The following is a 25,938-nucleotide window of genomic DNA, read 5'->3' as shown; positions in this document are numbered from 1 at the left end:
TAATGTTTATGTATTTTTGAGAGAGCACAAGCGGAGGAGGGGCAGAGAGGGAGACAGAGGATCCGAGGTGGGCTCTGTGCTGACAGCAGCGAGCCCCCATGTGGGGTTCGAACTCACGAACCTTGAGATCATGGCCAGAGCTTAAGTCGGACGCTCAACCGACTGAGCCACCCAGGCGCTCCCTAGGCCACATGTCCCCTCTGCCACACCAGGCTTGCCACATGTCCCAGGAAGACCGTGACGGCCACCCCGGCTGCCGCCCCCAGCTTCTTCCATGACCCTTGCCCAGCCCATCGCTGGGGCTTGGTGAAATGGGATGGTTGGAACATGTCAGGCCCCAAAGTCTGATACATCCCTTCTTTCTCTTTCCTGGTGGGACCCCAGCTGACGAGATGTTCTGCGAGATGGTGAAGTCCAACCGGCTCTGTGAACGGAAGCTGTTCATTCAGTTCTGCTGCCGCACGTGCCTCCTGGCTGGGTAGGGGCACCCAGCCGACTGCAGGGGGCAGGGCCCCTCCTGTCCGTCCGTCCGTTCAGCAGCCTTTCTCCAGACCGTCAGCCACAGCCTGTTTGGGGGGTGCCCTGCGTCTGACAACTTTATCTCCCCAGGAGCAAGGTCCTTCTGCAGCATCTCTGAGCACCCAGCCCAGATGGGTGGTGGGCCATAAGGGGGTGTTCTTCAAACAGTGACAGGCTCTCAAACTCTGCTTGCTGGCTACATTCTTCTGGCAAACTTAAGATGGAAACACAAAGAATTCTGGGAATCCATAGCTCCAGCTTCGGGGCAGCCTCTGGGACCCTAAGTTTACTGAATCTTCAAGACCAAAGCAGAAAGGCAAGATGCTTGGCTTCACACACCACTCTTCTCCCCGTGCTTTTGTGCAGCCTCACAGTGAATCTCACCCACCAGGCCTGGGACATCCCCACGCGTGATGCCCAGCCGAGCGTGCACCTACTCCCCCACCTGCCACGGAGCAGCCTGGGGACGGTTTGGTCAGACTGTAAATAAAATAGACTTGGGGGGCATAAAATATATGACCACTGGGGATGGAGCATCCATTCCTACACAGTCAGCTACTTCTGGAACTACAGTGATGTCTTAGAACGTCCCAGTTCCAAATCTGGACGGGAAGACCCTTCGTTTCTCTGTCGCACTGTCCCATAGGTGAGCTGAGCGCCCCTTGTCACCACGTCTCTGGGAGCCTCCTGGCCCAAATGATCACCTCTACTTGATGCAGAGCCTTCTGGGGAGGGTCCCCAGGAAGCATCCCAGGGACCAGCCAAGAGGAGCCCCATTGACTAAGCAATTCCTCTTGCCAAAATGTAAACCCAACCCGTGAGTCATTAATCTTATCACCGCCCATTTCGTGGAATTGCTTTTGAAATACACTTGGCCTCTGCTCTTCAGGAAACTTGTTCTTAAGGTAGATGCTCCTGTGTCTGTGTACTATGAGCCTAATGACACGGTTGGATTTATTTCTGCCAAACCTGTGTAGGCATTTTATAAGCTACATGTTCTAATTTTTACCGATGTTAATTATTTTGACAGATATTTCATATATTTTCATTGAAATGCACAGATATGCTTGATCAATTCCCTTTAATATGGGAGTGACATTTGCCTTAAATTTTTTCAAGCTTGTTCTCCATTTTGTCCTGCTCCCCTCTTTGACTATAATGCATTTGCCTTGTCCCCTAGGAGCTGGGGGAAACCCAGCTGTTGTTTATTGAATCCACAACTTCAAAAAAGAAATCCACAGAGCAAATACAATGTTAACCCTAAGTTAATAAAAGAGTTAACATCCCATGACCAAGACACCTGTATTTCTTTCCAAGACACAACAATTAAATGTAGGTGTTGACCGATGTGTGAAATGGCTTTCTTTGTGGTTTCGGGTCTATCTGATGTCATTAAGTAGAAGGTCTTTGAGCTTTAGCAAATGTTCATGTAACGACATCATGGGGGAAATCCCAGAGCTCCAAGGTGTCCTTTGGTAACAGACCTTCTTCAGGCCACAACAGCCTGGCTGGGTGGAGGGGCTGGGTGCAGGGATACCTGCCATCTATCGAGGGAGTGCCCTCCACAGTCTGGACTGCATGCCTCTTCACCTACAGCTGCCCAGTGTGACTTAATTAGGTCACAGCTTATCTTTCGCAGTGACTGAAATCCCTGCACCCATGGGTTTTGTGTTCCATGGGACTGTTACCATGGCCTCTCTTTGAGGTCAGAAGCTTGTACTTGTTGGGAATCCAGCAATTTTTTTTAACGTTTATTTATTTATTTTAAGAGAGAGAGGGGACAGAAGCAGGGGAGGGGCAGAGAGACAGAGAGAGAAAGAATCCCAAGTGGGGCTCGAGCTCACATAACCGTGAGATCATGAACTGAGCCAAAACCAAGAGTCAGACACTTAACCAACTGAGCCACCCAGGCGCCCCAGATTTTTGGTTTTTATTTACAATTATGGCTAGGAAAAAAACAAAAGTGGGTGAGGGGCATTGTTTTAGGAATCCAGAGTTGACTCCGAATTCCAGGAAGGGTGCAGCTGGGCCTTGGGAACTCTGGTGCCAGCATTAAATGTCATCAGGACCTTCATTGCACCATAGCATGTCCTCCTCACTCTCCAGTTGGGGCAAATGATGAGACCACTGACATCTCCCAAGCGAAACTGGTGCAATTCAAACTCCCTAAGCACGCTTTCTGAATCTGCTGCTTGGCCCTGGTTACCCTGCTTTGCATCAGTGTTCATCCAGCCCCATCAGCTGTGCCACGGACACAGGTTTGCACAGCAGAACACGGCTGCGTGAACTTTCCAGCGACCTCATAGCCGGAGGAGGGGAGTGATGTGCAGCTCTTAGAACGTAGGGGTAGGTAGGCCACACAACCCGACAGCTGCCCACCATAAGCATCAACCGACTGGAGCTGTCAAGGTGAGGCAATGAAGGAATGAGTGTGTTTGGGAGACAGTAGCCAGAGCTGGGCAGAATATTGATAAGGGTTCAACTTCCCCCATAAGACTAACATCGTATTGAAACCAGCAATTGCTGGGACACTTGGGTGGCTCAGTTGGTTAAGTGTCCAACTTTTGGTCATGATCTCATGGTTTTGTGGGTTTAAGCCCCGAGTAGGGCTCTGCGCTGACAGTGCGGAACCTGCTTGAGATTCTCTCTCTCTCTCTCTCTCTCTCTCTCTTTGCCCCTCCCCCACTCATGCTGTCTCTCTCTCAAAATTAATAAACTTTAAAAAAAAAATTTTAAACCAACGATTGCTAGGTGCTTCTTGTGCAAGGCACCATTTTTGCTCCTAGAGCTCTTTGAACATGGAGAACTATGGTCTAACATGTTTGGAGCTGAATCAGAAACAAAATCCTTTTATTCCCAAAGGAGACCAGCTACAAAAAGCCAACCAGGCAGCCTCAGAGCACATGTACCCTCCTCACAGTGGGTGGGCCAGCTGGTCCTGGGGCTGATGAGGGTGGTGGCAAGCTGAGAAGCTGTTCACAAAATCCTAAGGACGAAATACCACCTTGTTAAAAAGGACTGACACCATCAAATGCCTGTTCACGAATCACCCAACCTCAAGGATATTTGGACTCAGTAGGGGCAGGACATGTTTATGGATTTTGTTTTACATGGTAAAGTCATGGATCACCTCCTTTAAATCTGTTGTTTCACAGACTGAGGCTCTTGGAGGTGAAGTGACTTGTGTTAGGCCACACACTGGGAAGGTGGCTCCCTCATCCCCAGGTAGGGAGGCTGGCTCTCTGCCAGAGGGGAAGTTGATTCTGCAGTTGGCCAAATTCAGCCATGACTCATTTGTTTCAAACTGGCTCTATTTCCAGGAGGTGATAGTTTTCTGACCTTGTCCCCAAATTCTTTGGCACCTCACAGTGATCCCCATGTGCTCATCTCTATCCCTCCCAGGCCACTACAAAGTATACTTTGTAACTCTTCAAAGGGCTGGAGAAAACTGCACTTTTTACAGAAGATACACCTACGATAGAAAGGGGGTGGGGATGGGGGTATAATTGAACTTTAAAGAAACCAAAAGGGCAACATGGTCTAAATATGGCCAGCACTAGAGTGCTCTTGAATTTGGGGAGACTACCATCCACTGCATTTGAATCACCATAATATGGCTGAAGAGAGCCTTAACCTTGAATGCTTAAGGTATGCTGGGGCCCCTGCGAGCAGGTGGGGGCTAGAGGTCCAGATCAGAGGATGGAAAGGGAAGGAGGTGGAGAAGTAAAGCAGAAAGAAGGTCATCTGAATGGGAACAAGCAGGGATAATGGGAAACCAAGGCCGTTCTCCAGCATCTTAAGGTTCTGCCTGTAGAGCTAGGAGGCATTGGGGTTCTGGCTGCTGTGGGAAAGAAGTCTGCCTCCTACCCCAGCCTTCTCTGCTGCTTTCCCTCCTAGAACCCAGGCCTTATCCTTTCTGACTGGTTGCCCAAAGCCTTTCCCAACACACCAGTCTCTGTGGCTTGTCTGTGCACAGAACAGTACCGCTAGGTGATACAGCACTGAGCACCTACCAGAACTCCAGGTCCTGGGGTTCAGTTCCCACTACCCAATGCTTCCTCCTGCCCCGACACGCACACACTATGTACCAGCCACATTAGGCACGATCAGGTACCTCCTAGGCTTCCTGCTGAGCACAGAGGAACCAAAGTGCTCAGAGCAGAGAACATTCTGTTGCCAAAAACAGTGGTTCTCAACCTGTTGATTTTTGTCTCCTAGGGAATACATGTCAATGTCTAGAGACATTTTTGGTTGTCACAACTGGAGGTATGTACTGACATCTAATGAGTAGAAGCCAGGGATACTGTTTTTTTTTTTTTTTGTTTTTTTAATTTTTTTTTTAATTTTTTTTTAAACGTTTATTTTATTTTTGAGACAGGGAGAGACAGCGTGAACGGGGGAGGGTCAGAGAGAGAGAGGGAGACACAGAATCTGAAGCAGGCTCCAGGCTCTGAGCTGTCAGCACAGAGCCCGACACGGGGCTCAAACTCACAGATCGTGAGATCATGACCTGAGCCGAAGTCGGACGCTCAACTGACTGAGTCACCCAGGCGCCCCGCCAGGGATACTGTTAAACATCCTGTAGTGCACAGGTAGCTCCACGATAAAGAAGTATTTAGCCCCAAAATGTCAACAGTGCTGAGGTTAAGAAACCCTACCCAAAAGAAATGAAATTAAAAAAGTTACTCTATTCTCAACTTCATAGGGATATCCTAAAATGAATAAAACCACCTACAGTTTATATCCCCGTTCATGTGCTGAAGCAAAGGAAACCCATACAACTTTCCTGTATTTATTTTTTTAAATCACTTATTAGTATTTAATGAACCTCCCTCCAAGTGGCTTCAAGCTACCAGGACACAGGCTCCTCCCACACTCTGAATCTCCTCGGCTCTTCCACTGAAGAATTTGCCCTTCAGGTGACAAGCTGCTTTGGGAACTTTCCCTTTCCCAAAGCTTTGTAGTTGCGCAATCGCACCACATCAACGACAGGAGCAGCTCCTGTCTTGTTTCTGGCAGTATTTTTTTAAATTTTTTTTTTTAACATTTATTTATTTTTGAGACAGAGAGAGACAGAGCATGAACAGGGGAGGAGCAGAGAGAGAGGGAGACACAGAATCTGAAGCAGGCTCCAGGCTCCGAGCTGTCAGCCCAGAGCCCCACGCAGGGCTGGAACCCACAAACTGTGATCATCGTGACCTGAGCCAAAGTCGGACACTAACCGACTGAGTAACCCAGGCGCCCCTTCTTTCTGCAGCATTTACCCATGTCTGCTCACTGACTGAGGTCCAGTTTATCAAGGTTGACAGTTCAGCAGAGCTCTGGTTCCTCTTCACGTGGTAATGCCTCATACCAGCTTTTCCAAAGTAACCTGACTGGTATTTGTTTGAAGTTGATTCAATGGTGATACATGCCACCAGCATTACCCTGGCCTCCTGGGTGTTTCCGGTGCTTGCTGATGTGGCCGTGGCTGTGGCTTAAGTGGCCCTGAAGTTCCTGGGTGTTCCTCAGTCTGGATGGCATGTCAGCAGCCCGGATGAAAGAGCTTTCTTTCCCTTATCAAAGAAACCCCTTCTTTTAATCCAGAACTGAAGAGCCAAGTAAAACTGGCTCTCTGGTCTAAGGACTCCACCTGGTGGTCCTCCTTGGAATTAAGTGTTTGGGATTATTTTGTTTTAACTTCTCTATTTTGAGACAATCTCAAAGCAAAATTATAAGAAAGTTGAGAGTAAAGAACCAAGAAATGTTTTCCTGAACAATTTGAGAGTAAGTTACTGATATGATACCCTATTACCTCCAAAATACTTCAGAAAATACTTTATTTTCCTATAAACAAGGATCTTATACATAGCCATCAGGATCAGGAAGTTAACATTGATGTATTACTACCATCTAATCCTCTGACTGGATTCAAATTTTGCAAATTGTCCCAATAATGAATGCTCTTGGCAAAAGGATCTACTTTAGGTCACTCTTTGCATTTAGTCATCATGTCTCTATAATCTAGAACTTCTAGTCTTCTTCAATCTAGAACAATTCATCAGTTCCCTGACTTTCATGACCTTGAACCTTTCAAAGACTGCAGGCTAGTTATTTGTAGGCTGTCCCTCAGTTTGTGTTTATCTGAGGTTTCCTCACATTTCCATTCAGGTCATGCATCTTCAGTAGGAATCTCACAGAAGTGATGCCATGTTCTTCTAATTGCATTCTAGTAACTGAATCATGATTTTGATTTGTTCCATTATTGGTGAGATTTACATGGATTGCTTAGTTAGGGGTCCCGCCCATACCTATGATGTGAGGCCTGCCAAAGGATGTCTGCTTTTACCACTGTCCAACAGTGTGCTGAAGATCTCAGCCAGTGAAAACAAGGCAAGAAATAAAGAACAAGGGTAAGAATTGGAAAGAAATAAAGCTATCATTATTGTCAGATAGTGTGGTTACGTACATAGAAAATCCAAAAGAATGGTTCTAAACTATTAAAATATTACAACTAGTAAGTGAATTTAGCAAGACTGTCAGACACAATGCTAGTATTAATTGTATTTCAACTATAAATCAACTATATTTCAATGTACCAGAAACTAATGATTACAACATTGGATTTTGTTTTAGCAGAAGACACTATTTACAACAGCATCAAAAACTATCATATACTGGGGTACTTGGGTAGCTTAGATGCTTAGGCGTCTGACTCTTGGTTTCAGCTCAGGTCATGATCTCATGGTTCATGGGATCAAGCCCTGCATCAGGCTTCTGCACCGATAGCATGGAACCTGGTTGGAATTCTCTCTCCCTCACTATGCCTCTCCCCTGTTTGTGCTCTCCCTCTCCCTCTCTCAAAATAAATGAATAAACTTAAAAAAATTTTTTTTAACTATCATATACCTAGAATAGATCTAGTAGAAGAAGTGTAAGACCTCTACACCAAAAAATTATAAAACACTAAGAGAAATTTAAAAAAAAATTTTTAATGTTTATTTATTATTGAGAGACAGAGAGAGACAGAGCATGAGCATGGGAGGGGCAGAGAGAGGAGGAGACACAGAATCTGAAGGGGGCTCCAGGCTCTGAGCTGTTAGCACAGAGCCTGACACGGGGCTCAAACTCACAAACCCAGCGAGATCATGACCTGAGCCAGACGCTCAACCAACTGAGCCACCCAGGCTCCCCAACACTAAGAGAAATTAAATACAATCTAAATATATGTAAGGTTATACCACGTTCATGGAATGCCCAGTATTGTAAATATATTAATTCTCCAAGTTTATCTATGGAGCCAATACAACATAAATCAAAGCATAATTTCTTTCTTAGATGCAAGATGTACCTAAAATTTATACCAAAATGCAAAGTGCAAGAATAACCAAGACAATCTTGGAAAAAAGTAACCCCTTTTTAAAGGCAAATATCAAGTTTTTAAGTGACAGTATGATATTATGCAAGAATAGTTGGTAAACCCACTATTCCCACACAACAGAATAGCCAGTCCACAAGACCTTCACATATTTGGACACTTAATTTATGAAAAAGCTGGCAGTGCAGAGCATTTACAATAAATGATACTGGGTCAAATGAATCTCCATATGGGGAAAAATATATCTTGATCCCTCCCTCAGACCATACACAAAAATCTATTCTAGATGGATTACAAATCTAAATGTGAAAGGTGAAACAACAAAATTTCCATAAGGAAATATTCATGATTTGGGGGTGGAAAAATTACTTAAAAAGGGCTCAAAAGAACATTTAACCACATAAGGGAAAAGTTCATAAATTACACTATATTAAAATTAAGAACTTCTGTTCATCAAAAGACACGATTAAGAGAGTGAAAGGCAAGCCACAGAGAAAGGGAACACATTCACTATACATGTATCTCACAAGAACTCATATCCAAAAAATATAAAAATCTACAAATCAAAAAAGAACAGCCCAATAGAAAAATGTGCAGGGGTGCCTGGGTGGCTTGGTCAGTTAGGCATCCGACTTCGGCTCAGGTCATGATCTCAGGGTCCGTGAGTTCGAGCCCCACATCGGGCTCTGTGCTGACAGCTCAGAGCCTGGAGCCTGTTTCAGATTCTGTGTCTCCCTCTCTCTGTGACCCTCCCCCGTTCATGCTCTGTCTCTCTCTGTCTCAAAAATAAATAAACGTTTAAAAAAAAAAAAAAAGAAAGAAAAATGTGCAAAACACTTACCAGACACTTCACAAAAGAAGTGATCCAAATGGACAATATATTTTTTAAAATATATTTAATATATTTTTTAAATGCTAACTGTGTTAGTACTTAGGCAAATACAATTAAAACCACATTGCAATACCACTATTAGCCCACTAGAATGTCTAAAATTAAAAAGACAGACAATACCCGGTTAAGTATCCAACTCCAGACCAGGTCATGATCTCATGGTTCATGAGTTTGAGCCCGGTGGGGCTTTATGCTGACAGCTCAGAGCCTGGAGCATGCTTCTGATTCTGTGTCTCCCTCTCTCTCTGCCCCTCCCCCGCTCACATGCACTCTCTCTCTCTCTCTCTCTCAAAAATAAATAAAATAAACATTAAAAAAGTATAAAAATAAACAAACATTAAAATAAATTATAAAAATAAAAAGACTGACAATACCAATAAGGAATGTAAACTGGTACAACCACTTTGGAAAACTAGTAGAACCTACTTAAGCTGAATGTAAGTTAACCCTATGACCCAGCAATTCCATTTCCATGTATATATTAGTATATGTGTTCAGTTAAAGATATGTATTATAATATTAATAGGTGCAGTACTTATAATAGCTCAAACTGGAAATCACCCAAAAGTTCATAAACAGCAGAATGGATAAATTATATTCACACAATGAAATGCTATGTAACAATGATTATAAATTAACTACATCTACACACAAATATAATGTTAAGCAAGATATACATAAGGTACAATTTCATTTGCATAAATACAAAATTAAGCAAAACCAATCTGTGTAAGATGTGGTTACCATTGGGGCAAGTGTGTGACTGAAAGGACAAGAAGGGAGGTTCTAGAATGTGGCAAAGTCCTGTTCTTGATCAGGATACCAGTTACTTGGGTGTGTTTGGTTTGCATTCTGTTCAAAAAGCTCAAAAAGAATCAATTCCAGGGGGACTGTAGAGCTACATGTGAAAGGTAAAACAATGAAGCCTCTAGTAGACAACAAAGAAAAATATTTGAGGGTACATGCACAGACACACAGCCCTCTAACCAGAAAAGAAAAGATGAATTGAATTACATAAAAATTAGAAACTTCTAGTCATCAAACAACACCATTAAGAGTGGAAAGGCCAGTACGCAGAAAAACTTCCTGTCCTAGACCCACCTGACCACAGTGTAACTTTCCCCCTACAAGAAAAAGGACAAAAGGTAGTCAATGGATAGGGCTTCCTGAGCTAAGAAGTTTTTCCTCTGATGACTCCTCTTAAAATGGACCATTTGAAAGCTTGTTCCCATTGCAAAATGGGTGAGGAGGCCATTTTTGTAGTCTTTTGATCTGAATTGCAGCCCTGATTATGATTTGGTGATTTGGGGAATAGGATGTTACCCTAAACAGACCAAAATGGACTACAATTTGTATTTTGCAGCATAGTGACATGTACAAGGATAGTATTTCTGGTATCTGTGAGTTCTTTTGTATTTAAGCAGTTTTAACAATAACAACAACAACAACAACAACAACAACAACAACAACAAAGTGCAAAGGCAAGCCACAGAGTGTGCTCATATGCAGAGCATATAAAGAAATCCTGTAAGTCAGTAGGAAAAAGGCGACAATCCACTAGGAAAAAAAAATTGGTCACTTCACAAAAGATATCCGAATAGACAATATACATGAAAAGGTCCTCAACTTCATTAGTTATTAGAGAAAAGCTAATCAAAACAACAGGGCAATACCACTACCCACCCACCAGAAGCCCCACAATTAAAACTATTGACGATGACAATGAGACTGAGGTTTGAAGCTATGGAAACCCTTACACACCGCTAGAGAGTTATGTGTATTATTTCAGCCTCTTGGCTGAAACAGGCATTACCTATTGATGATATCATACTCTATGTCCCAGAAGTTCTACTCCTGAGAAACTCAGGCACGTGAGCATTGGATCCATGTACAAGAAAATACATAACAGCATTATTCTGAATAGCTCCCAAAAGAAACAACCCTAGTGTCCACCAATAGCAGAATGGCTAAGTTATGGTATAAAATAAACAACGGAATTCTATACAGCAGCGAAAGTAAACAAACCATTGCTGTATGTAACCTGGATGGATTCCAGGCATAATACAAAGACAAAGAAACCAGGAACGGAAGCATACTGCATGATTCTATTTATCTCAAAAGCCAGCAAAACTAATCTAGGGTGCTGGATTCGTGGTTGCCTTAAGGAAGGGAGGGAAGCTTTCAGAGAAGTGTTCTTCTGGACCCAGAGGCAGCAACGCGGGTGTGCTTACTCTGTGGCTATTCGTCTCGTTCCAGACTCCTGGTTTGCGCACTTTTCTGTATACTTGCTTCCTGGTGAATATTTAAATGTCTGGGGATCAAAGGGCAAACCGCACACTGAACGGTGCGCGGATCCCGCGGTCGGGCTTGCGCGGCGGTGAGACGGTCCCAGTGAAGTGGCCCTGCGAGTGACCAGGGTCTGGTTCTCGCGTGGTAGCCTCGGGGGCCAAAGCCCCGGACCAGGATGTAAACCTGAAGTCCTGGACCCCTCACTGGATCCCAGGGGTGCCCGCCTCCTGAGTGGAGTGAGGACACATCGTCCCCTCCACCTGAAGGTGCACCAATGCATGAGAAAGTTCCACTCGGGTGCTTTCACATTTGCTTAACTTGTGGACATAAACATCTGGAATCGGGGGCCTTCCTCCAGATACGCCCTAAGGAAGCACCCAGAACCTGAGTCACCTTCACCGGCGCCAGGACCTCCAAAAAGAACGAGATCTCGGGAGTGGCCCTTCGATTGCTTGGGTCTGGGCGTCGAGCTGCGCGCGCACGGGCCGGCTGCGATTGGTGCTGCCTGGAGGCGGGGCGCGGGGGACGCTGGGAAATCTGGCGGGCCGGAGGCGGCGGGAAGCAGCCGGTGGGCCGCGGCACCGGCAGCGGGAGGCGGCAGGATGGTGAAACTGACGGCGGAGCTGATCGAGCAGGCGGCGCAGTACACCAACGCTGTGCGGGACCGCGAGCTGGACCTCCGGGGTGAGTGCGGGGAAGGGAGCGGGCCTCTCAGCACGCCGCCCGGTGGTTCGCGTCCCGCCGCGTGCGCGGAGTGCTGGAGCCTGGCCAGGAGGCCCGCATTGTGGGCGCCAAGCCCGGCTGCGCCAGCGCCTCCCGGCCCTGAGTCCTGCCTTTGCTGCCAGAAGACCATCCATCCCTAGGCCCTTCTGAGGCTTCTGTTGGCGTCGCTCCTACTCACACACCCAGCTGATTGATTGATCGCTTCCTGATCCACACCCGTGGGCCTCAAGTCGGCCTTGCTTGGCGTATTTCGCAGTCTGAACTGTTTGAGAGCTGGGAGAATGTTAATGATTGTAGTTCTAGGACTCAGCGACCGGTTGGTTCTCAGTAAAGACGTTAGAGTGTTATTGTGGGATTATAGACAGGATACGTGTTACTTATAAGTAATTTGCGAGGGAGGAAATGAAGTCTGAGAACAAAAGCGATGGCTTCCCCCAAGTTTTCTTTCTTATTAGCTTCAGTCGTCTGATCCTGCCCCTTTATCACAACATTTTCAAGAGGAATGCACCACGAGTGCCCTGTGTAAGAGGTGGAAGCTCTGAACTACCCAGATTCATGTAGCACTTCAACCTTAGTAAGGCTTGTTAAAAAATTGGGGGTGCAGCTGTCTACTCGGCATTTCAAGGAAAAGACTTGAGGAAGGATGTGAAGAGCAGTTTCTTAGCGGATGTAATAGAATACAATTTGCGCCTTAGATTTGGCTCCATAGGGGCAACACCATCTGAGGAGCAGCGCTACTGCAGGCTCTGCTTTCGACTTGGATTCCTGACTCACAAAACCCGGTGCTTTCATTTTGTTGAGATTAAGTTTCCCAGGGAAAAGTTCAATTCAAGAGTAACTGACCACTCCCACTCTCTCGGCTCAGAGTGAGCTCTGCCTTCTAAGTCTGAAGTGCATGGAGTGTTGAGGATACTTGTTTTGGTGCAGCACTTTGATGTAGCGCTAGCAGCTCTGAATTATGTACTTTAACCTTGGCTTGGATTCGTTTCTTCTGCCAGCACCTAGCACAATAGTCATGTCCGTTTTAGACAAATCAGTATTTGAGTGAACTGTTCACAGGGTGATTTACCATTGTGCATAAACCATTGACCTTCAACTCCTGATTGGAGCTGGGGGGAGGTAGAACTGTCATGGTATCTCTAGGGTGTCCTGCTAAGTTCGATGAATCTGGCCTGTGGGAATGCAAAAGAGGTTAAGAACTGTTGTCCACAACATATGAACAAGACTTGGACACTGACAGTAAGCAGCTCACAGTGTAAATTGTCATCATGCCATTTAACTATTTAGAACAGTGTGAGGCACCTTGTAGATAGCCTTACAAATAAATGTTAGCTACCAATATTACTGTGAATAGGTGTATCTTCGTTATCATAGCCCTCGTCCTTGTTGTCATCACTATCTTCATGTCCGCTCCTAGACTGTAAGCTTCGCGGCAGCTGGGACATGCGACTCTTGTTCCTCAGTTTTTTTGTTTTTTTAACGTTTATTTATTTTTGAGACAGAGAGAGACAGAGCATGAATGGGGGAGGGGCAGAGAGAGAGGGAGACACAGAATCCGAAGCGGGCTCCAGGCTCTGAGCCATCAGCCCAGAGCCTGACGCGCGGCTCAAACTCACAGGCCGTGAGATCATGGCCTGAGCTGAAGTCGGACGCTTAACTGACTGAGCCACCCAGGCGCCCCTCTTGTTCCTCATTTTATGTGCCAATACCTTGCACATTTGAACAGTTGTTTGGCACAGCATAGGTGGTGGGTAAACACTTTCTGAATAAAAGGAAGCTTTGAGTCAAAGTACCATGAAATACTGCTAATGTTTTCAGGTACCTTTTAATTATATTAATACTTGTGTATTTTCCCTCCATTTTGTAGGGTATAAAATTCCTGTCATTGAAAATCTAGGTGCTACCTTAGACCAGTTTGATGCTATTGATTTTTCTGACAATGAAATCAGGAAACTGGATGGTTTTCCTTTGTTGAGAAGACTGAAAACGTTATTAGTGAACAACAATAGAATATGGTAAGTGTCTGCTGGTGGAAAGTAATTTTTTTTTTCTGCTAGAGTACAATGTTGCAGTGTTCCCTGAAGACGCGGTAGCACATACCAGTTGAGCCTCCGTATTTCTTCTAAAAATGAGAAACAAGCTGCATTTTTCCTATACAGATCCAGAGATTAACTTGGCATTGGTCTAGTTTTATTTGCATCTATTCAGAAATACTTATCTATTCATGGTAATAAATATTTAAGTTACAAACATGCAGTTTTGTACATATTTTGGCTTCTAAAACAATAATTGTAATTATCAGAGGATTATATTTAAAAGATGCATAAAGTTCAAAATTATATTTTTGACTGTTTCTATCTCATATCTTCTGTCATTTGTTGTTTTGTTTTTGTTTTTGTTTTTTTTTTTTACAACTGATTTGTAGAATACTACTTACTGACATTGAGGGGTTGTTTTGTTTTTTACCCTCTTTCATCATCTGTGAGTAAATTTCATCAGAAAAGTTATTGAAGGTCTATAGACAATGTCTTTAAGAAGTACTAGGAAGTACTAGTGACTTGCTTTTTTACAATAGGCATATTTCTTATGAGTTAACCATTCCCTTATGGTGTAGCTGTTCGCCATGTACCTGAGCTATGAATGCCAAGTTGTTTGTATTTCTGTGCTACCTGCACAAAAGTCATGAAGTAAGCTGAGCAGTTTCTTCTTCACTTAGCTTTCCCTGGACAGTGTGGCAATGGAAAGAGCCCCAGGCACCCCTTCAGGACACATGGGTTCTAGAATCATTCCACTTCCACCACTAATCCTGTGACAAGGTGTCCTCTTTGTGCCTCATTTTCCCTCTGTCAGATAAGGTGTTGGAAGAAAGATCTCTAAAGTTCTTCCATCTTTGGAGTCTGAAATCTTCTGAGCAGGGACTTTGATAAAATTGTTAGCTTTCTTTCACTCTTACGAAGTCTTTGTTTTCATTTTAGCCGTATAGGTGAGGGACTTGATCAGGCTCTACCCTGCCTGACAGAGCTCATTCTCACCAACAACAGTCTCGTGGAACTGGTAAGTTGAACAGGGGAAATGTATTTGGGGGAGGAATTAAAGGTGCTGCACACCTCTTAAAGAAAATTTGGAAAACCCAGAAAATTATCTCATCATCTTTTGTCTTTTTCTTAATTCAGGATCTGGGTGGGCCTCTTTCAGTTATGTATGTTGCAAATACCCTTTTCCACTCTGTAGCTCACCTTTGGACCTTCGTAGGGTGTCTTCATAGAGAGGTCCCTAATTTAAGTGTAGTCCAGTTTATCTGTCTTTTGTTGTTGTTGCTAGTGCGTTTGATGGTCTGTCAAGCTTCCCCTACCCTAGAGTCCCAGAAAAACTCACCTAAATTGTTTTCTAGAATTGTAGGGTCCAGTATGGTAGCCATTAGCCACACCTGGCTACTCTGAATTGCTATGTACTAGAACTAAAATACATGTCAGATTTCAGAGACATAGTACAAAAAAAAATGTAGACTATCAGTTTTTTATATTGATACTGAAATGATAATATTTTGGATAATAGGTTAAATAATATTCTACTAAAATTAGTTTCACTTGTTTTTCTCTTCTCACTGGCTGCCACAAAACATTTAGTTACATATGTAACATGTTGACTTTTGTTGCACATTTACATTCTAGAAACTTACTTTACTCTTCATATTTGGGTCAGTGATCACTTGGAATTGGTTTTCCTGTGAGATAAGGGGCGAGTTTTCTCTATTTGGATGGGATTATTTAACAAAATTGAGCTCATGGCATACATTGTTTTATAACCTGAGTTTTTCGCTTAAACATTGGGTAAGTTTAAGTCCATATCATATAACTTGATTTTGTGCTTGTATGATCTTACCTCCTTTCCCTGTTTTCCTGATTGTTCCTTTCCTTGTGGACTCAGTCCTGAACTTCCTACAGATTCTCAGAGTACTTGACTCCAGCAGTAAGAAAGCGCTGATCTGAGACCGTGTCTTTTCTGAAAGATAGGAGGTATTCAACCCAAAATGCACATTCATAGGAAATGTTTGGCGTAATAGAGGCTGCTTGCATTTTTGTGTATGTTGTACTTATATTTAAAGTTGTTTCTAAAGATGAAGGCTGAGTTTGTCCTGTCAGTTACTGAGCTTGGTGTATTAGGTGTGTTGTATAGGTGTGTTAAAATCTCATTCTGCCTAGAGTTCTGTCAAGTTTAGTATTACATATTTGGAAGTTATCTTCATGGATACATACAAATTTAAGGGTTTTTTTTTTTTTTACATTTATTTATTTTTGAGAGAGAGAGACAGAGTACAAGTGGGGGAGGGGCAGAGAGAGAGAGGGAGACACAGAATCTGAAGCAGGCTCCAGGCTCTGAGCTGTCAGCACAGAGCCCGATGCGGGGCTTGAACTCACGAACCGTGAGATCATGACCTGAGCCGAAGTTGGACACTTAACCAACTGAGCCACCCAGGCGCCCCCAAATTTTAAATTGTTAATACCATCCAGGTGAACTAATCTTTTTATTATTCTGTCGTGCCCCTCTTTATCTCTATTAGTGCTGTTTTACCTTGTCTGTTTTATCTGCTATATTACGCCAAAACAAGCTTTGTTTTATTTAGTGTTTGTAGGATAAATTTTTGTCCATGCAGAATCTACTTTGAACTTTTCTGTGCCTTGTATTTTAGGTTTATATCTTAAAAACAGCATATGTGGTAGGATTTTTTTTTTAATCCAATGTGAAGTCTGTATTTTAAATGAAGTATTTGGTCTATTTACATAATGTAATTACTGGTGTATTGGAGTTTGTCTTCTCTCTTTTCTGGAGGTTACTATTTGACAGCCCATTCTGCATTTCTTTTTTTTTTTTCTTTTTTTTTTTCTTTCTCCTTCATTGTATTCATTCTCTTTCTGTCATTCTTTGCCTACTAATAGTGTAGGAATTACTTATTCCTGGTGGGGTTTTTTTTTGGTTTTTTTTGTTTTTTTTTAAGAGAGAGAGAGACAGAGTGAGATCAGGGGAGGGAGGCAGAGGGAGAGAGAGATAAGCAGGCTTTATGCTCAGTGTGGCTCGATCTCATGACCCTGAGATCATGATCTGAGGCAAAATCCAGAGTGGGACGCTTAACCGATCGAGCCACCCAGGTGCCCCTACTTATTCCTATCTTAGCAATGTGGGAATTAAAAATACACATTCATTGGGGCTCCTGGGTAGCTCCTTCAGTTAAGTGTCTGGCTTCAGCTCACGACGTGATCTCACAGTTCATGAGTTTGAGCCCCTCAAGTTTGAGCCCCATGTTGGGCTGTGTGCTGACACCACAGAGCCTGGAGCCTGCTGCAGATTCTGTGTCTCTCTCTGCCCCCACCCTGCTCTCACGTGCATGTGTGCGCACTCTCCCTCAAAACATTTAAAAAACATTAAATAAACATTAAAAAAATTTTTTTAAATATTACAAATAAAAAAATACACATTCATTAAGTTTCAGTACCCTTAGCTTCTTAAACAGTACAATGATGTTAAACATTTCAAACCCTTCAACATGTTATTTAGTTATTCTGTCTTCAAAAAACCCACTAAGACATCATCATTATGTTTTATGTAGTCTGTGTGAGTGTAACGAAAGTTGCCATTCTTTGTTCCTTTTTGGGTTTTTTTTTAGCTTCATTGAGGTGTGACTGAGAGATAAAAGTTGTATGTATTTAAGGTGTGCATTGTGATTTTTGAGAAATGTATACATTGTGATTACCGTTATCTAACATATCCATTACCTCACATATTTACTTGTTGTTTGTGTGTTGAGAATACTTGAGATCTATTCTCAGCAAAAAAAAGAATTTTTTTTTTTCTTAAATTATTGAGAGAGAGAGTGAGTGAAAGAGAGAGCACAAGGTGGGTGGGGAGAGGCAGAAAGAGAGGGAGACAGAATCTGAAGCAGGTCCAGGCTCTGAGCTGTCAGCACACAGCCCGATGTGGGGCTCGAACCCGTAGACCTTGAGATCATCACCTGAACCTAAGTCACACACTTAACTGACTGAGCCACCCAGGTGCCCCTCTCAGCAAATTTCAAGTATACAGTAGTACATTATTATTAACTATAATCACCCTGTTGTACATTAGGTGTCCAGACTTAGTCATCTTACAACTGAAAGTTTGTACTCTTTGATCAAATAGCTCATCCCCACCCCACCCCCCCCTCCACTTCAGCCTCTGGTAACTACCATTCAACTGTCTGTTGCTGAGAGGGGTTCTTTTTTTTTTTTTTTTTAAATTCCACATCTAAGTGGGATCATGCCATGTTTGCCTGCTTTTGTTCCTTTTTAGATCATCCTGTATATTTTAGTGGTGACATGCCAGTAGCAAGCTTAGAGCTCCCTCTTCCAGTGTTTGTGAAGTGTTTTTTAAATGGCAGATTATTTTCTGAACTCCTGGCTTTGTTCCCCTCTTGCTTTTTTGTGTCTACTTTTTTCTCATTGTCCCTCTTGCCCCCGTCCCACTCAATTTCAGTCTGATCCTAGCAGTTTCTCCCCTTTGTAGGCCTTTGTCCTGGAAGGGATACCATTTCTGGTTAGTATTAAGATCGAGGGCCCAAATTGCCTGGTCCCATCAGGCCTCATCACAGACTTAACTGGACTCATTATTGGGATGTATGTATCTGTTGGCTGCTGTTTTCAGACCGACTAAACTGTCGGTCGTTTTGGAGTACTCGGGCTTGTTGGATGCCTCTGCCTTCCCTCTGCTTCATCCTGCACAGATGTTGCCCCCCTATAAGCCTTGCAGCTCTCCCAGTAGTCAGTCTCTGCCCATTCCTGATTTAGAGTTCTTGCCAGAATGCCTTTTCATCTGGTTTAGTTGTAGTGGTTAACTACAACTTTGGTTTTGCTGTCCTGTTTTATGAGATGATTTGGGAAGATTAAATACCAAAAAAGTGCCTTTTTCCCATAATTGGGTCCTTTTTTTGTTTTTGTTTTTTAACCAAACTCCTTGTCCTTGAATAATTATCTGAAGCGATTTGAGGGAGCCTTGAGTAAAGGTGTCTCCCCATGGGGCGCCTGGGTGGCCCAGTCGGTTAAGTGTCCAACTCTTGCTCTCAGCTCAGGTCATGATCTCATGGTTTGTGAGATCGAGCCCCAGTTCTCTCCCTCTCCGTGCCCCTCCCCTGCTCTCTCTCCCCCTCTCTCTCAAATAAACAAACATTTAAAAAATAAAGGTGCCTCCTCTCAACCATGAGATGTCTGTGTCAACACCAGGCATGTACAGTTACTAGTGGGAAAAACCACCTTCCACCAAAATCCAGCTGGAGATAACCTGTGTGAATGACTTGTTCCAAAGTTACATCAGCTTGGACATTTCTTTCTTTTCTAAATCATTGCTTTAAATTCTAGCCCTTTTGAGGTTGCTACAAGAAATCAATTTTTTGCGGGGGGTGGGGGTCTATTCTGCTATTGAGACACAAGTTTTTATGGATGTGGCTAAAATTTTCAGTTTAAGAAGCTCAAATTTACTCACCAGTTTGTCAGAATTTTTATTAAGCATCTGTGGTGCGCTAATATTGTGCTAGATGCTAGCAGTGAAAAAATAAAAGAGTCCTTGCTCCAAAGACATCTGCCATTTCAGAGTATCACAGTAGCCTATGGCAGGGGGGTTGGGGGGGAACACCTGGGGCTTAGTCAGTTGAGTGTCTGATTCTTGATTTTGGTTCAGGTCATGATGCTAGGGTCACAGGATTGAGCTGAGCATGGAGCCTGCTTGGGATCCATATTCTCTCCCTCTCTCCCCCTCCCCCTCTCTCTCCCCCTCCCTTCTTCCCTCCCTCTCTTTCTCTCCCTCCCTCCCTCTCTCTCTCTTTTTCTCTCTCTTCCTCCTTCTCCCTCCCTCCCTTTCCCTCCCCCTTTCTCCCCCACCTTCCCTCCCCCTCTCCCCCCCCCCCACCCGCCACTCTCCCCTGCTCATGTGCGTGCTCTCTCTCTCAAAAAAAAAAAAAAAGCCTTTGGTATTCATGTTCTTATCTATGGCCATTTATTTTACAGGGTGATCTGGACCCTTTGGCATCTCTCAAATCACTGACTTACCTAAGGTATGGAAATGATCTGTGGTGGTGACAGGGAAGTCCTTTACAATGACACCATTATCAGCCATGATCTTAAAGTAATCAGTTAGTAAGAAGCACCTTTTAAAAACAAATACTGAAAATAAGTCCAGTGCTCTATTAAAACTTCCCTAATGTTAACTGAATAACATTGAACTGTGAAAAAAAAGGTCAACTTTTCCTTAGTTTATGGACTCATTTGGTTTTATTAAAATGGACCTCTTGAAATGCTACGCTGTGAACAAGACTGGCATTGCTATTCCTTTTCTTGCAGTATCCTAAGAAATCCTGTAACAAATAAGAAGCATTACAGACTGTATGTAATTTATAAAGTTCCACAAGTCAGAGTACTGGATTTCCAGAAGGTGAAACTGAAAGTAAGTATTTTCTGTTGGTTGTAAGTCATTATACGTTCATGTTTTATTTTATACTTTTGCTGTTGATTTTTTTTTAATTGCCAAATGTGTTTTACTATTGGTTTGTCATAAAAATGTGGGAAACAAAATGTTAAGTCAGATTTTTTTTTCGTAGCAGAGTTTACAGTAGGACTTTGAGTTAAAGCTGTCTTGTGCAGTAGTGTTGGTCATTCAGAGGTCGTAGCACAGTATCAGCTGCGGTGAGCACTGTCAGCAAGACTGTGCTTAAGATATGTTCCCCCTTGGGGAGCTTAATAGAATCCATTTTTCAGCAGCTTTAATTGTTAGAATGATTTTCCCTTTACAGGGAGTGGGTTTTCCCTTGTTTTTTGTTTCTGTTTTTGTTTTTTGGTTTTTTTTTCTTTCCTTTTTAAACCTTCCTACTTCCTCCAGAGCCCCTCCCTGAAACTAGGAGGGGGAACTTTCTTCAGGGAACTTCACCAGACAAAGCAAGGCCATTGTGTCTCCTTTTAATTTGAAATTGACTTTTTGGTATTTTTACCAGCCCAGAGTATTTCAGAAGAGTTTTCTTCCGTGTTTTCTGAGGAATGCATCTAAATGCATGTGGTATTCCTATTTCCATTAACTCTGTGTGTGGTGTTGCTGTAGGAGCGTCAGGAAGCAGAGAAAATGTTCAAGGGCAAACGGGGTGCACAACTTGCAAAGGATATTGCCAGGAGAAGCAAAACGTAAGATACGGATATCCAACTTCACTCCACTTCACCTTCAGAAACACTATCTGTCTGGCTTTTTGCCTCCTACAGAACTAAACAAAACACCTGTGACTGACTAATACAGTATTGAATTTGTGTGATGATAGCCCATGACCTTCAATGGTCCACACATCACATGAGATTTCTACCAGGTTAGCTAATACTTCCGGTGTTCAGTCTTAATGCAACACTGTATATATCCTGCTTTCTCTAGAGGAAGATGAACTGGGTGGTGTTTCTGAAGGAGAGAGTTTCTTGTATCAGTTTGTTAACAAAGATAAGATACTACACTGGTTGAATTACTTTCAAAAGCCTTTTTGAAAGTAAAAGAGAAGCAATTTCCATTGGTCTGGATTTAACAGTTATGTTCTTCCCTCCCCTCCCAAGTTTCAACCCAGGTGCCGGTTTGCCGACTGACAAAAAGAAAGGTGGGCCGTCTCCAGGGGATGTAGAAGCCATCAAGGTAAAAATGTGTTAGAAGAGTTGCCGTGGGTTTAGGACACAAAATATGTAATAGACCAAGTTCTAAACATTGCAGTTTCCACCCTCCACCCCCCACACTTAGATTCCTGCTCCATTTCTGTGTTAGGTGGGAACTAGCTTAAAGTGATTATTCAACCACCTTTGATGTGAATCGCTTCTATGAGCCAGTCAGCACAGAGACAGCTCTAGTTCTTTTCCATTTTCCCAGGGTATTTGAACGGTCAGTCACTGAAGTATGCTGTCTCGGTTGTTTGCCTTAATTTTTACTTTCAAAGATTTGCTGTCTGAAAGATCTGCTTGATGATCAGTGGGAAATCCTAGTTTCCTAATACTGCTTCCTAAATTATCCAGTAACATAATTCCACATAGGTGCTTTAATTAGCTAAAATTTTAGGACATGTGCAGTAACCATTTGCTCATTGTGACAATAAAATTCTCCCAGTAGAGCTGTTGAATATTCCACCTCAAAAAGTTGCTGTGGACTTCTGTAAGGTTTTCTGGGTGATTGATACTTAGATGCAATTAATTGTCCTTCTCTGTTGTTTTCTGTCCTCCAGAATGCTATAGCAAATGCGTCAACTCTGGCTGAAGTAGAGCGGCTGAAGGGCTTGCTGCAGTCTGGTCAGATACCTGGCAGGGAACGCAGATCAGGTCAGGACATGTGGTCTGTCTGTGTACTTCCAGATTGATCTTATACTTGAGGTGGATTCCTAAACAGTTAAGGTGCTATGACCCAAGGATGTTAGAATAGTGCCTCATTACCATCTAATGCACACAAAATCCCTTTTTTCATATGCTCTTGGAAGATAAGTTATTTGATATAAAATGTTATGGCATAGGACTCTGAGGGGTCTTTTTTTTTTTTTTTTTTTTTTAATGTTTATTACTGAGAGGGAGGGAGGGTGAGGGGGTAAGGGACAGAGAGAGAGGGAGACACAGAATCTGAAGCACGTTCCAGGCTCTGAGCTGTCAGCACAGAGCCCGACGCAGGGCTCGAACTCACAGACTGTGAGGTCATGACCTGAGCTGAAGTCGGATGCTTAACCGACTGAGCCACCCAGGTGCCCCAACGGATACACTTTTTTTAACGAGTTACTACTTTTTTAAAATACTCAGCTTTAATTTCTAATACAGTATCGGTTATTCTAATATAGTATCGATAAATGTACGTAAACAAAAGCTCTTTCGGTCCCAAAACTAACGTGTCTGAGAATTACTGAACTAAACAAAGGCCAGAGTGACATTCTAGGGGCAAAGCGGTGAGTGAGGGACTGTGCAGGCAAAGCACCTGTGGTGAAAAGGAGCCTTGCACACTAGAACTGAAAGAGGCCAATGGCAGTGGAGTTCAAGGCACAGGGAGAAGGGTGAGCAAACAGAAAGCATGTCTGGGCCACGCAAGGCGCTGCAGACTGTGATGGATGAGGTCTTTGTCCTCAGCATTAGAAGGGTATTAAAGGCCTCCAAGGCTCAGTACTGACAGGGGAAGAGGCAATATCACAATTGCTTATTGTGACTGTAATATGACAGACTTACTGAATTAATCTGTTTCCCCTCAAAACGTTTTCTTTGAGCCGTAGGATCTCTTGGGATTTTCAGAGCAATCTGAAAGATTACTGGGGAGAGGAAGGTAGAAATTGTTCAGGGCACTCCATAGATTGCAGTGGGCCTAGGCTTCTGAGTATGCTAAAACTGGACTGACATTCTTATCTTGGTAGTTTTGCATCTAGAAATGTGATGTTGAGTCTACTGTAAAAACAATAGGCTTAACCAAGAGTAATCTTCCCAAACACTGATAGTTAAAACGTTTCCTTTTTCAGAATACAGTGACCAAAATATCTCATAAATTAATGAGTAAACAGACTTGGTTTTTGCCGTATTTTCCCTCATTTAGAGACAATAAAGTCATTGAGTAGTCCTACTTGGCATGGGTACACATTCAAATGTTTGTTTTTAATGTTTATTTTTTTGGGGGGTGGGGCTAGAGAGAGAGAGGAAGACGAGGAAGACACAGAATCCAAAGCAGGCTCTAGGCTCCGAGCTGTCAGCACAGAGCCCAACAAGGGGCTCGAACTCATGAACCATGAGGTCATGACGTGGCCAAAGTCGGACATTTAACCAACTGAGCCACCCAGGTGCCCCTCAAATGTTTTTTGAATATTCCCATTTTCTTTCCCTGTGGTAGTTGTAAGAATAAAACACAACATATAAGCTTTTTACCTTCACAAAAAAATGAATGAACAGCTCAACCAAAGAAGGTTAGAATGTCAGGCAATGAGTTTGACTTTTTGTAAAACACCTTTGTGATCCTTTCCCCTAGGAATTGACCATCCCTTCCCGTAGCTGCCAAAGATAGTCTCTGGACTGTAAGCTCCTTGAGGGCAGGGGCTGCTGGGATTTGTAGCTAGTCCAGGGAGTAGTGTGCAATAGCTTCACAGACCGGCCACTCGTGTACTGAGCAAACATGCTGTAAAATCAGTATGACATGTGGCTTTGTGTTTTTCTTTAGGCCCCACTGATGATGGTGAAGAGGAGATGGAAGAAGACACGGTCACAAATGGGTCCTGAGCAAGATGGCCTGAGTATCTGCAGGACGTATAACATGCCCACTGGGACAAGTCCTGCTTTTTGAACTTGGAGTAATAGCCTTGTTTGTGTCAGCAAAGTGGAGTTCATAAGCGTTGTTGAAATGCTTAAGACTGCTGCTGGTAATTTTGTAACATCATACATTTTGAAATCTAAATGCCGGTTTTCTACAAATAGTAAAAATACAAAGACATTCGCTGTGCTACCAAGTTGTCTGTCATCGGGGCGGGGTGTGCAGTGAGGTATCTAGACATGTTTCAGTTGGAAATGCCAGAGGGCATTGTTTCTAGGTAGGCTTCCCAGGCCTCTTTAAATATTTAGATTTTTAAATTGTTAATAAAACTGAAGATTATCTGTGTGCTGCCAGTGGTTTCAGTAAGACTCTGCGATCTCTGGTGCATTTTTTTTCCACGCAAAGAACAGCTTCATTAAAGACAGCCAGGCTTTAATTACTGATTTGAAAAATTACAGGGGAATTGCAACTTCTGCTTGTTGGAATGTGAACAGCACATTCGAGCATTCAAGACATGGTTGTGGGTGGGGGGTGGGGGGTGTCCCAGCCCAGTGAGCAGGCTAGGGCAGTTTCCTCGCACCTCTGGATGCTGCAGTACATGTATCCCACCCAGCTCTGGCCAGTTAGGCCAGTCTAAAAAACATGATGGAGTTGAGCACCTCACCATCCATCTTTTCATCTGCTCGTGTTTGGTTGGCTTTGGGTCGGGTTTTTTTTAAGCTCCTTGGGAGATTTTCTAAATGTGAGAAACACTCACTCTAAGTAGGCCTCTGAACAGTTGTGGGTGATTCCTCGTTGCTGGTTTGCTGTACTTGTAAAGTGTGTACAAGGTGCATGAGACATTGAAGGAACGCAACCTTCAAGGAACTGACAGTCTAGCTGGGAACATGGAACCGTGGGTAGCAGTGGGGCTAAACCTCAGTGCAGTAGCAACTGCTAGAAAAGAGTAGGGTAGAGCGGTCAGAAAGGAGGTGGAACTTGGCTATCAGGAGAATCTGGTCTTTAGTTTTCCTCAGTGTGGCCCTAAACTGGTGCTTTCCCACTCCGGTGCGCTGAACTTCCCGGACATCTTGTTAAAATGCGAGATCTGGTGGGGTGGGAGGCTGTGCTTTAAGTAGGTTCCCAGGTGCTGGCCTTCAGAGGACAACACTCCACACAGGATTTCCAGCCTCCCTCTCACCACTTCCTTAACTTCTACCTGACCCCTTTCAGCCCCTTCCAGAGCAGTCCCCTCTAATCATGTACTGGTGGCCCACACCATAGGGGGTTCCTCTGTTCTGGTTTTATCCTCACCTTGACAGATTTGGAGATTCATGTTTTTTAATGAGTTCCTGGGGCATTCAGGCACCAAGGAAATAACCCAAATATACAATAGGTGGATTTATAAACTAAAAGTTGTTCATTTAATTTGAGAGGAAGGTGACTGCAATTCATGCTCTCCTGTTCCCCTCACCAAGGTGTCCTTTGGGATTAGAACATTGCTAAATGTCCACAGGATCGGAACAGGACTTAGAGGGGGTGGGGGTCTTAAGATCTTCCTGCAACATCTTTCATGACATATGCCAGTGAGGCTGCCTTTTCTACTTCTGCAGAGCCTTTCTGTTAATGCACATTTACTTGACACTTGTGCTTCTAATGAGACAACTAAAATGAGTCCAGTTTTCTTCTCCATACTTAACATCCAGGGAAGCTATTGCCAGGAGGCTCCCTGCTCCCATCATTTATAAGCCACCTACTAAGGAGCCTCTGAAGGAGCCTCTGGTCACTAACCTCGGTAATAAATTGGTTGCAGTTCACTTTTCTCCCACCACGTGCCCTACCTCTACATAGCCTACTTTGGGTCCTGGCTTTGACTGCGGGC

The 25,938-nt window shown here is 43.5% G+C and overlaps 2 protein-coding genes and 1 pseudogene across 3 annotated transcripts in view; 2 read left to right on the top strand and 1 right to left on the bottom strand.

Annotated features, from left to right (window-relative positions):
* PCSK6 (proprotein convertase subtilisin/kexin type 6) overlaps window positions 1-1,807 on the top strand; it is a 191,033-nt gene extending 189,226 nt beyond the window's left edge. For both annotated transcript variants that reach the window (XM_042941191.1, XM_042941190.1), the window contains one exon: window positions 385-1,807. In XM_042941191.1, coding sequence (XP_042797125.1) covers window positions 385-482 — 98 coding nt within the window. In that variant the 3' untranslated portion in view covers window positions 483-1,807. The remainder of the gene's footprint in view (window positions 1-384) is intronic.
* A 3,556-nt stretch (window positions 1,808-5,363) lies between these two features.
* On the bottom strand, window positions 5,364-6,115 carry LOC122221137 (annotated as a pseudogene).
* Window positions 6,116-11,584: 5,469 nt separating this feature from the next.
* On the top strand, window positions 11,585-24,418 carry SNRPA1 (small nuclear ribonucleoprotein polypeptide A'). The gene is made up of 9 exons (XM_042941189.1): window positions 11,585-11,741; window positions 13,648-13,795; window positions 14,756-14,834; window positions 19,811-19,857; window positions 20,144-20,246; window positions 20,895-20,974; window positions 21,386-21,461; window positions 22,039-22,132; window positions 23,988-24,418. Exons 1-9 carry the CDS (start codon window positions 11,660-11,662, stop codon window positions 24,044-24,046), a joined length of 768 nt encoding a protein of 255 aa, XP_042797123.1. The 5' UTR covers window positions 11,585-11,659; the 3' UTR covers window positions 24,047-24,418.
* Window positions 24,419-25,938: the final 1,520 nt, after the last annotated feature.

The sequence above is a fragment of the Panthera leo genome, chromosome B3, assembly GCF_018350215.1.
Source record: "Panthera leo isolate Ple1 chromosome B3, P.leo_Ple1_pat1.1, whole genome shotgun sequence".
Classification (NCBI taxonomy): domain Eukaryota; kingdom Metazoa; phylum Chordata; class Mammalia; order Carnivora; family Felidae; genus Panthera; species Panthera leo.
The sequence above is the reverse complement of the archived record's forward strand: the minus strand, read 5'-3'. Positions and strand labels throughout refer to the sequence as shown.

Coding starts and splice junctions, on each gene's coding strand:
- SNRPA1 (XM_042941189.1), top strand. CDS start 11,660: ATGGTGAAACTGACGGCGGAGCTGATCGAGCAGGCGGCGCAGTACACC. Junction 19,858..20,143: donor AAATCACTGACTTACCTAAG/GTATGGAAATGA, acceptor CTTTTCTTGCAG/TATCCTAAGAAATCCTGTAA. Junction 20,247..20,894: donor TCCAGAAGGTGAAACTGAAA/GTAAGTATTTTC, acceptor GTGTTGCTGTAG/GAGCGTCAGGAAGCAGAGAA.